The sequence below is a fragment of the Artemia franciscana genome, chromosome 8, assembly GCF_032884065.1.
Source record: "Artemia franciscana chromosome 8, ASM3288406v1, whole genome shotgun sequence".
NCBI lineage: Eukaryota > Metazoa > Arthropoda > Branchiopoda > Anostraca > Artemiidae > Artemia > Artemia franciscana.
In genome coordinates, this window is record NC_088870.1 from 38,266,753 (window position 1) to 38,279,274 (window position 12,522).

The 12,522-nt window shown below is 35.4% G+C and overlaps 1 protein-coding gene across 4 annotated transcripts in view; it reads right to left on the minus strand.

The window, feature by feature from the left end:
- The window catches only part of LOC136030390 (perilipin-2-like), a 60,405-nt gene that overhangs the window by 44,784 nt on the left and 3,099 nt on the right, over nt 1–12,522 (minus strand). Inside the window, exon 1 of one of the 4 annotated variants that reach the window (XM_065709331.1) lies at nt 2,143–2,234. The exons of the other annotated variants lie outside the window; for them this stretch is intronic. Coding sequence (XP_065565403.1) covers nt 2,143–2,219 — 77 coding nt within the window. The 5' untranslated portion in view covers nt 2,220–2,234. Of the gene's footprint in view, nt 1–2,142; nt 2,235–12,522 lie in introns of those variants that run through there. 4 annotated transcript variants of the gene reach the window in all.

Genomic DNA, 12,522 nt, shown 5'->3' on the forward strand with positions numbered 1-12,522 from the left:
TTCATTGGAAATATCCTCCCACGTAACCCCCTCCCCCCGATACACCCCGACACAACGCAAAAAATACCCCTGAAAACGTCTGTATACTTCATAATAACAATTACTAGCCCCTCCCCCGGGGACTTTGGGAGATAAAGTCGTCCCCAAAGACATAGTTGTCAGGTTTTTAACTAAGCTGAATGCGATGGTGTGATTTTCATTAAGATTCTATGACTTTTAGGGGGTGTTTCTCCCTATTTTCTAAAATAAGGCAAATTTTATCAGTCTCATAACTTTTGATGGGTAATACTAAACTTGATGAAACTTATATATTTGAAATCAGCATTAAAATGCGATTCTTTGATGTAATTATTGGTATAAAAATTCCAATTTTAGAGTTTCGGTTACTATTGAGCCGGGTCGCTCCTTACAACAGTTCGTTACCACGAACTGTTTGATATTTGCCTTTTCTGCAGCTAATCTTGTAGTTTTTTTGGGCTTGGGCTTGTTTTTATTCGTTCCTATTTTTGTTTTATTTTGAATTAGATTATTTTCTATAATTAATTTTGTGTACATAGGGTTGAGTGTGTGTTCACCCAAGTCTCTATTTAGGGATGTATAATAATTTAAGCTTCGTTTGATTTCGATTGCCTTGCAGACAGTTTGTTTGATTCCTAGGTCATTGCTAATTAAAATTGTTTCGTCAAATGGAACATAAAGATTGGATTTTCAAAAATATGATTGCTTAAAGCTGAATCGAAAAATATGGAGCTATTTTTAGATTTTAATGCTTTTTCAATACTTTCTTTGTGTTGCTGTAATCTTGTCCCTAAATTTTGGTGGGTTCGACCAATGTAATAATTTCTACATGGTATTTGATAGACCCCTCTTAGACGAGTAACTGGGGTTTTATCCTGTCCAGAGTTGAGAAGTTTTATTACACTTAAATTTCTAGTCAATACAAGTAATTTACTAGGCTAATTTAAAAAATGGATTTTTAACCGAGAACTTTTATTGTAGGTGTGTTATTGTTTATTATTTTCTTCGCTGAAGACGGCCCTTATATATAGGGCCGAAATATTCAAATAGGTTTTGTTCGTTCAATTATCTTGGGAAAAAAGTCCTCATTATTCTCTCTTCTGTATTTGTATTATGGAAAGGCAGTGTGGTCTTCGTCATTATTTAATTTGTAAGTTACACATATTAATTACAAAAAAAAAGTTTGTAAATAAACTTAAAGTTCTAGTGGCCTTTTTAAGTAGCCAAAAAAATTGAAGGGCAACCAAGCCCCCTTCCCCACCACTTTTTTTCTCAAAATCGTCCGATCAAAACTTTGAGAAAGCCATTTAGCCAAAAAATAAAATTAATATGCAAATTCCGTTCTAATTATTCATGTACGGTAAGCCAAAATCAAAACCTGCATTAAGTCAAAAACGTTCAGAAATTAAATAAAAACAAGTTTTTTTAACTGAAAGTAAGGAGTAAGGAGCAACATTAAAACTGAAAACGAGCAGACATTATTCCGAGGATGGAAGGGACTGTCCCCTCCTCAACACCCCACTCTTCACGCTAAAGTTTGACTCTTTCTCACAGCTCAACTTTTTAAAATAATAAAAGACTTAGCGTAAAGAGTGGGGCGTTGAGGAGGGGACAGCCTCTTTCATATACAGGATAATTTCTGTTCGTTTTAAGTTTTAATGTCGCTCATTGTTTCCAGTTTAAAAAAACTTTTGTTACTTAATACTTGATGGACCGGCAGCCCATTGCCAATATCTGGCTTCAATTTTGTTAAGAATAACTGTGAATCTTTGCATTATGTGATATTTATTCTACTTGTTTTTTGGTTAAAATGTTTGTAACGGAACTAAAACTTTTTGATACGATGTGACAAGAGAAATACTATCAAAACTTTACTGCAATTCCCCCGAGTCCAGGATATTTTTTCGGTATTTCTACCTGCAGCTGAAATATTTGATACCCTCTTTTAAATAACACATTCAGATTCACATTAGTACTATGCTCGAGCCCCTCTTGCAGTATCACTTTTTGCACTTTTATTCTATCAAATGAATTTATAATCCATAGTGATATTTGCATCGTCAGAAAATCTTCAAATCTGATCTTTGTCACAATTTTAATTTTCCAAAAAAAGCTGCGATTTACACCGTTTTTCTTCTAATTCTTTTAATTGAGGCTGTCTCCGTGTAATTGTAAGTTAGTTTCATTAACAAACATGCCATGTCTGCTTTAAAATTCCTCAGGCTTTCTTTGAAATCTTAATCCATACTTTCCAGAACCTCTAAAAACCGATTTGAAAATTTAATAAAACGTTTTTAAACATGCACCACAACCAGCGTACTTTAGTATGTAAGGGTAATCATTGGAAGTCCTCAACATCAAACAGTTCGTGGTAACGAACTGTAGTAAGGAGCGACCCGGCTCAATAGTAACCAAAACTCTAAAAAATTGAATTTTGATATCAATAGCTACATCAAAAGAATTGCATTTTAATGCTGATTTTAAATATATAAGTTTCATCAAGTTTAGTCTTACCCATCAAAAGTTAAGAGCCTGAGAAAATTTGCTTTATTTAAGAAAATAGGGGGAAACACCCCCTAAAAGTCATAGAATCTTAACGAAAATCACACCATCAGATTCAGCGTATCAGAGAACCCTACTGTAGAAGTTTCAAGCTCCTATCTACAAAAATGTGGAATTTTGTATTTTTTGCCAGAACCCAAATCACGGGTGCGTGTTTATTTGTTGTTTTTTTTCACAGGGGTCATCGTATCGACCAAGTGGTCCTAGAATGTCGCAAGAGGGCTCATTCTAACGGAAATGATAAGTTCTAGTGCCCTTTTTAAGTGACCAAAAAAATTGGAGGGCATCTAGGCCCCCTCCCACGCTCATTTTTTCCCAAAGTCAACGGATCAAAATTTTGAGATATCCATTTTGTTCAGCATAGTCGAAAACCATAATAACTATGTATTTGGGGATGATTTACTCCCCCCCCAATCCCTGGGGGAGGGGCTGCAAGTTACAAACTTTGACCAGTGTTTACATATAGTAATGGTTATTGGGAAGTGTACAGACGTTTTCAGGAGGATTTTATTTTATTTGGGGGGTGGGGCTGAGGGGAGGTGGCTATGTTGGAGGATCTTTCCTTGGAGGAATCTGTCATGGGAGAAGAAAAATTCAAGGAAAAGGGCGCATGATTTTCTAGCATTACTATAAGAAAGCAATGAAAAATAAACATGAAAACGTTTTTTCAAATGAAAGGAAGGAGTAGCATTGAAACTTAAAACGAACAGAGATTATTACGCATATGAGGGGTTCTAAAAATACTTTAGCATAAAAAGCGAGGTATTTAGGAGGAGATAAACACCTCGCACTTTATGCTAAAGTATTTTTAGTAATTTCAACTATTTATTCTACGGCCTTTCTGATTCAGGGATCATTCTTAAAGAATTGGGACAAAACTTAAGATTTAGTGTAAAGAGCGAGGTATTAACGAGGATACAAACCCCCTTGTATACATAATAAAAATATAAGATTATGAAAGTTTGTTACGTAAGTTGCTAATTTATAAGTTACGTATATTTTTTACTAATAAAAACGTTCGTTAAAAATTAAAAGTTCTAGTTGCCTTTCTAAGCAACCGAAAAATTGGAGGGCAACTAGGCCTCCTTCTCCACCCCTTATTTCTCAAAATCGTCTGATCAAAACTAAGAGAAAGCCATTTAGCCAAAAAAAGAATTAATATACAAATTTCATTTTAATAATTTATGTGCGGAGAGCCAAAACCAAACATGCATTAATTCAAAACCGTTCAGAAATTAAATAAAAAAACTAGTTTTTTTAACTGAAAGTAAAGAGCGACATTAAAACTTAAAACGAACAGATATTACTCCGTATATGAAATGGTTTCATATACGCCACTAAGCACTGGAGGAACTATGTCTAAGAAGTCAGAAACATCTCTAGCTGTCAGAACAAGAGTTATGGGCAACTTACAGCGGGAACTTGCGCTAATGTCGACAAAAATGTCAACGCCATCTGGAGTTTGGCGATAATTGGTATTTTCCCAGTATAATAATAAAACTAATTAATTTAGTTAGTGGAATAGGTAAAATAAGGATAGTAATAAGTGTTTGATTTCAGTTTCTGACAGCAACAAAAAACAATTCGCTGAAATATGCCAAGTGTCACCAAACACTAGATAGCGTTGATATTTTCGGAGTAGACACTAGCGCCAGTTTCAACAGTGTCTAAAGCAAAGTAGAATATTGCAATTTTTTCCTATGGTCAATGTGTTTTGCAATAGCCAGTTTTGTAGGGCGATTGTATGTCTAAATAGTACTAAGTCTTTGATTCGGTCAAAATGAGGTATTATAGTATTAGGCATGTTTCACGACAACTGTAGAGGAAAACCAAAGCACGCGCGGGATTTCCGAGGAGAGAGAAGTCTTTAAAAAATAATCTTGGGGTGGGGTTGAAGATTACTTTTTGCCGTGAAATTGTCATATTTTTTGGTAAATACAATACTTGATGCTTTTTTATGTTCTTTCCAAACATAATGAATATTTCACTCGCAAATACACTCCTCTCCCTCGTGGTCCCGTGTTTAGCCCTAAGATATAGTTCTGTCCATGGCTAAAAAAAAAATAAAGCAGCAAGTTCCCCTTAATCGTACTAATCGTAACCGTAACAGTACATAGAAGAGAAACAAGAACTGTCAGCAGGGGGCACCAGAACTGGGAAAGGGTAATATTTTTTCGTTTCAATGGAAAGATCAAACTAATTTTTTTTCAAAATCGAGGAGAGACAGTAAAATCTAGTCGAACAATTTCTCCCAGGCCCCCTCTGAACAGCATTCCCAACTACCAGACTAGACAAAGTAAACAGGAGTCGGATTTTAATTCAACACAAGTTAAAAAATTAACTCATTTGTTTTGTCAGCAGTAGAACAGATGACATAATACATTAAAAAATTATGCTCTAAAAAACCGAACGCTTACATAATCTAGGCCTACATCTTTAAAAATAAAATTAAATAGGAGATAATTAATAAAACCATGCTCATTGCACGACAGTTACACTCGAGATGATAACACCTTTTCAAAATCCTTAATCTTTGTAGACGGTACCAATTAATGTTATCTGCCTAGCGTAAGGGTCATTCAGACACGTGAAAAATGTTTGTAAGTTCCGGTGTTACAAGGCGCGAGCGTTATAAAAGCACTTATAATACTTATAAAATTATAAACCGGCAAGTGGCACAAGGTAAAACCAGGGTTGCCGCCTCTAGTAGTTTATCACTGTTTTTAATGATTTTTATATTGCCCAAACAAAACAAAAAATCACTAAATCAGGACTTAACTCGCTAGTTTATTGAAGAAAAGCACTATATGAAACAAAACATCACTAGAATTTGGTGATTTTTCTCTTCATCGGGTGGCAACCTTGGAAAAAACTGGAGCGATATTTGAAAAATGAGGTGGGAAAAATTATGTAAGATCTGAAGAAGACGATGAATTTCGTCTAGCGAACTAACAGACAGAACCCAACTGGTATGTCTGATTGAAAGCGAACAGTAGATCTGATTAAAGAAACTTTAAGGGGGGAAGGGAAATTTTTTTTAAATATAGAGAGGGAAAGTTATCGTTTTTCAATGAAATGGCAATAAATGGCATTTTCAAGGAAAATACAACCAAAACAGGTATTTTCCAAAATCAAGGGGGCCCAAAAATGTAAGATAAGAATTCCCTCAATTGAGGGAATGGAAAGCAACATTCTTTGAACCATATCTAAAAAAGTTAGAAAAATTCCTTCAAACACCTATATGAACAAGTATTTTCCCTATTTGAAGGGAAAATATGGTAAATATTGAGCAGTCCACATTTCTGACCAACAAATAAAGTGAACATACCACTCAATGCCTTTTTTGTGCTCTTTTTGAATATAATAATCGCTTTGTCTTAAACTGAATTTTAAGCCCTTTACAGAACCTCAAAGATGATACCCTTTTCTCTTATTTTGGATATGGTTTGTATACCTAGTTAGTGTTGGGTGAAATTTTGATTAAACGATATATTGATATATAGATTTCAATATTTCTCATAAGTTTTTTGCTCAGATTAAATCAAGGGTTTGGCAAAATTCAATAACAAAATTTGCAATTAAAGAGTATTTTGCATATTTTTTTCCAAATTTTGAATAAAATAAAAAGACATCCATTACATGATTGAGCATTACAAAAACTCTAATTTGGAATTACTCGGGCTCAGGATTAAGGGAAATAAGCTACTGGATATTTTTGGCTATTCAAATTAGCGACATGTCAATATTTTCCCCTGAGAATTCGTTCAGCCTTTAAGAGATAAAATAAAATAATCTATTTTTCAACTGAAAACAAGGAGCAACATTAAAGCTTACAAGAGCATAAATTTTCCCATATATAAGGGAAAAACCCTTCCTCAATACCTCGATTTTCACGCCAAAGTTTCTTTTTGTATTTCAAAAATCTCCTGATTGTAATTAACCGGCTATCGTACTTCAGGAGTGGTTCTTCATTAATAAGGAGAAAAAGTTAAAATTAGCGTAAAGAGCGAGGTATTGAGGAAGGAGCACCCTGATATACGGGATAATTTCTGTATGTTTTAAGGCTGCTTATTTCTTTAGTTAAAAAATTAGTTTCTTTATTTAATTTCTGATCGTTTTCCAAATAACGCTGGAAAATACAACTTTTCTCTCAATGGATAATCCCCCCTAGAAAGTTTCTCCTTGGATTGTTTCTCCCGCGTAAGATCCCCCTTCCCCCAGACAATTCTATCCCTGCTAAAAGTTCCGCATAAAAAAAAACTTTTTGCGGACAATTCCACCTGGGAAATTATTTTTAGTCTATTTTCGTTTGAAAAAAAAAACAGGTTTTCTTTTAATTTGTAATTATTTTTCATATCATGCCAGAAATCCTCCTTCCGGGGAAAATTTTCCCTGGAAATGGTCCCCTCCCAATGTCTCAACGGAAGGCTCTCCCGCGTGAAATTCCACCATGAAGAATCTCTCCTGTGGAAAACCCCCTCCCCCCACCGCGGCAATATTTCCCAGACAACTTCCACTCCTTTGAAAATTTTACCTGGGCTATTTCCCCGAAATATCTTCAGATGTTGAACTGGCGAAGAGAAAGTAGGTCAAATAATGAATTTCGTTATAAGAATTCTGGTAAATTCGCCCATGTTTAGTTTCCCTTTGAAAGTTCGTCCATGGAAACTTCGCTCCCCAAGGTAAATACTTCCGTTGGAAAATCCCCCCGCATAAAATTTACCCACAGAAAAATCACCCTCCCCAAAATGTCTTTTACTTCCCAATAATTAATACTATATGTAAACACAGGATAAATTTCAAAACTTACAACCCTTTCCCCAGGGACTTGCAGGGTCGTGTCATCCCCAGAGGCATGATAACTTGACCTTTCGACTATGCTGATCAAAATGGCAATCTCAAATTTTTGATCGGATGACTTTTGGAAAATAGGAGGGAGAGGAATATAGTTGCCCTCCGATCGTTTTGGTCACAAAATGAGGATCTAGAACTGTTATTTCTGTTCCAGCAAGCCCTTTCCTGATCTTATATGACCATTGGTTGGATACGATCACCCTTGCAAAAAAAGAAAGATCACGCATCCTTGATCGTTCTTCTGGCAAAAATTACTAATTTCATAATTTTGCAGATGGAAGCTAGAAACCCTTACTTTATGATTTTCTGATATGCTGAATCTGATGCTGCGATTTTTATTAAGAATTATTTTTTTTAGGGGTGCTGTCACCCTGTTTAAAAAAAAAAATCTATAAAATTTTCATACAAATTTTTTCAGGCTTGTAGCTTTTGATGGGTACATGAAATTTGACGGATTTTATACATTTGGAGTCGGCATAAAAAGCCAGTTCATTTGATATACCGATTGTTATCAAAATTCTGTGTTTTAAAGCTTAGGTTGTCACTGGGCTGAGTTACAGAAAAAAGCCGAAATAATATCGTTTTTGATATCGATATTTAGATTTTGATATTCAATATCGATATTTGGTCCTATATATCAATATTTAACATCGCCCAACTCTACCTAGTTAGCGTCACTCTTGTTCAAACCGGTTTACACATAGATTCAATGGACAGTGACAAAATCGAGAATCAAAATATGGGCTATATATTTGGGTAAGGTTAGAAAACCTAGGTTAGGTTAAGTTAAACTGAACTTGAATTTGCGACAAAAACGATTATTATATTCGGACAGAGCATAAAAACGGTATCAATTGGTATATTCACAATATTTACCAAAAATATAATATTTCCATATAGTACTTGAAGATCTATTTGAAGAAATATTGAAAGTGTAGAAGCTTCTATTTAAAGAGAAGCTGTTCGACTCAGATCCGAAACAAAAACAAACCAATTTTTTGGATGAATGAAGAATCTTTTTTGTCGCTGGTTACGTGAGATCTGGCTGATGAAATGACATTGACCAATCAGAATTTAACTTTAGTACTTATATTTACATTCGGTAATTATAATTATAGATTATTCGGTAATTATAGATTACCGAAGATTTGTCCTTTTTGGCCAACCGTCTGGGGCTACACGAAAAGCAGGTCGTCCTTGTCTGGGTTGGGAGGATGTCATAAATAAGGATTTAAAGGAAATGGGAACTTCCTGGGAGGGTGTAAAGAGGGAGGCTTTAAATAGATTAGGTTGGAGGAGGAGCGTGCGTAGCTGTGTTGGCCTCAGGCGGCTTGGTGCTGCAGTGAGTTATTAGTAGTAGTGATTATATTTACTGATTAATTAGAAAAACAAAATTTTCAAAAAAGAAAGATTTCAAGAGCCACATTAAAGCTTAAAATGAGCAGAAATATTGTCATACAATAGTTGAAACTTAAATCAAACAAAAATTATTATGAATGAAATAATGAAACCTGAACCGAACATGAATTACAGATACTGAAAAAAGTAACACATAGACCCAATGCTAGGGATAAATAGACAAAACCTAAAGCGAACAGAATTTTGAATGACTAATCAAGCCAAACATAAAACGGCCATAAATTACCACACAAAAGATGTGAATTTTCCGATGAGACAGCTAAGAAATACATGCACCATTAGAATAATAATAATAATAATAATAATTTACTTATGCCCTCAATACATGAGGTGCAAACATTGAATTATAAATTATAGCAAGTGTTTGTTTATTAAAACAACCTTTCACCCTGAATAGCAGGCCATATGTTTTCCTAAGTTTCCCCAACACAGATGATAGCACCAACTCCCGCGTAGCTTTAATTGACGGACCAAAAGGCAACCCAAGGTATTGGGTAATATAACATTCATTGCGTCGAAAATGAGCTTTACCCCATCACCCTAGTGTGCAAATATATACCCCGAATTGTATATATGTAATTACTTTCCATCATCTTGATAAGGTGTTAAATCAATTGAAAGAAAAGAATGGTTTAGAGAATTCAGTGCATTTATACAACTCAGGGTGTATAAATTGGTGTATTTTGCACATTAGAGGCTGAGGAGGGTGAAAGCTCCCTTCTGCCGCAAATAGGTGTTTGGATTCAGGATGAATTTCTGATGCTATGGATATGTCTATTTCTTAGCTATCTTATTAGTGAGTTAATCAGACGATTTACCCAAAAGCCATTTCTGATACTCTGAGTAACTTCCCTATGTAGTAAACTTTGCCATCTGCCGTGTTTAAGGTCATTTTTGATAACTTTATTTTTTTAGGTCGTATCCAAAATTTTTTTTTTGGGGGGGGGGTTAACAAAATTACTGTTTCGGGAGGGATTACAGGATTTTTTTTCTGGGGAGGGGTTACAAAAAACTCCAGAAAATGCAAGAAAAATTTGTTCAAATTCATTTTTATTACGTTTTGACGAGTCAGATAAACATTTCGGGGGGGGGGAGGAGTTCAAAGGCAAGTTGACATAATTTTGCAGCTCTGCTGCGATATCATCCACATGAGCAGATCATGCTGTATTAATTAATTATCAATTGTTATATATTTAATTATTAATTAATATATTAATTATTAATTAATTAATTCAGTCTTTCTCGATACCTCGTTTGATTCTCGAGATGTTTATAGAAGGGCCTACCCCTAGAGGGGGTTTAAGGTAAAAAAAAAAAACTTAACAAAACACTTCAAAATTTGTTTATATGCATTTTCGTTACGTGTTTCGACAGTTGGAAAAAAAATTCGGGGAAGAAGTTCAAATCTTGAAGTATCCCCTAGGATACGACCTTAGCTATGTCGAACGTGGGGTAAAACGACATTGTACGCGTTGTAGCCTAAGTAGGCTAAGTTAAGATTATCGCACCCCAGGTAATTATATAACAGATTCTACAAATGACGTAGATGCAATGTAAATAAACAGCTCGATGCCTTTTTTATGTTATTTCTAAATATAACTACCGTTACCTCGCAAATCAAATTTAAAAAACCTTAAGTAAACCAAACCTGAACACCTTTTTCCCTACTTTTTGGAAACTTCCTCGATCTGGAAACTACCTTAAACAACCTAGAATGCTTACTATATTTCTAAAGCCGGTCTGCTTCTTCTTACCCCTTCCCCTCTCATGAGAAAATATATAGTCCAAATTACACAGTCAATGAATTTTCAATAGTGCTACGCTCCACTTCCTGTCGCTTGTTAACTGTTTGGTGTTAAACTAGCAAAAGGATAAGACTCGTGTTATTGGAAAGGCAATGATATGTAATTTGGACTACATGTTTGCTCATTAGAGGGGAAGGGATGGGGAGGGGGGTAAATTCAAGCAGTCAGCATTTAGAAATACTGTAGGCTAAGTTAAGTCTTTCAGACTGTTATAAAGTAGTTTCCAGAATAAGGAAGTTTCCGAAAAGTACGGAATTAGGCGTCACTTTAGTGCCCATTTCAGGGCTTTAAATTTGCTACGCGAGTGTCATGATAATTATATTTCGAAAAAGCAGTACTGTCTTCACCTTGTCCCTATATCAGTAATAGAATTTCGCAGCCCAAACTCTTTAAAGGCCAGAACGTCATTGAGGGGTCGCCTACTTCCCACCGTCTGTTTGGAAATAAATCCAGCATAAATGAGGCATGAGAAAAACGTTTCGAGTTTCATAACATTACTAAATTCAAACAAAAAGAAAAATGAATAAAATACAAGGGTACTAGGCTAGCCTTGATATGGCCCAAGGCTAAATAAAAAAGTTTGTTCTTTATTGGTTGCAACTTTTTGTTTATAACCTAGGGATATATTCAGGTGTTAGAAAAAGGGATATGGAACACTGTTCTGTGACTCTGGCAATAAGGATAATCTAAGATGTTTTTATCATAGAGTTCTGCTCTCAGGGGGGGGGGACTAGACTTGTGGTACCAACATATGAGAGACCAATACATTTCTGATTCTTTCAAGTAATTTATTAGCTGAAAAATAAACATGCAATCCTGCTTCCTTTCAAGGCTTTTTCCAAATATAATAATCACTACCATCGCAATTGCCCCCTCTAATGTCTTGATATAGCTCTAGGCTACATAAAAACCTAATGATTTCTTGGAATTTTAATACTGTCTTACTTATTTCTTATCAATAGTTGGTTCGAAACGACTAAAAAGGCCAATTTAACAAGAGCTAAGAGCTCATATGGCACTTGTGACGAGGTCAAAAGAGCCAAGAGCTCATATGGCATGAGCTCGAACAAAATTCTAAGAATCAATAGATTGCTTTAAAAGGAAAATCAGGGGCTTAATGCCGGTCGGGATTTAAAATAAGAGCTCTGAGTCACGAAGTCCTTCTAAATATCAAAATTCATTAATATCCGATCACCCACTCGGACGTTAAAAATACCTCAATTTTTCTAATTTTTCCTCTCCCTTCAGCCCCTCAGATGGTCAAATCGGGGGAAACGACTTTATCAAGTCAATTTGTGCTGCTCCCTGACACGCCTACCAATTTTCATCGTCCTAGTGTCCAGAAGCACCAAACTCGCCAAAGCACTGAACCCCACCACCTCACTCCACCAAAGAGAGCGGATCCAGTCCGGTTACGTCAATCACATATCTACGACATTTATAAGCGTTTTCCATGATTTCCGGTTTCACCCTCAATTCCCCCCAATGTCAAAACATCTGGTCGGGAATTGAAATAAGAGCTCTGAGACATGAGTTCCTTCTAAATATCAAATTTCATTAAGATCCGGTCCCCCGTTCTTAGTTAAAAATACCTCAATTTTTCGGATTTTTCCAAATTAACAACCCCCAGTTCCCTCAAAGAGAACGGATCCGTACCAATTATGTCAATCTCGTATCTATAAATTGTGCTTATTCTTCCCATCAAGTTTCATCCCGATCACTCCACTCTATGGGTTTTCCTAGATTTCTGTTTCCCCTCAAACCCTATATGTCCCCGGATCCGATTCGAATCGAAAATGGAGCATCTGAGACATAAGATTCTTCTATATATCAAGTTTCATTGAGATCCGATCACCTATTCGTA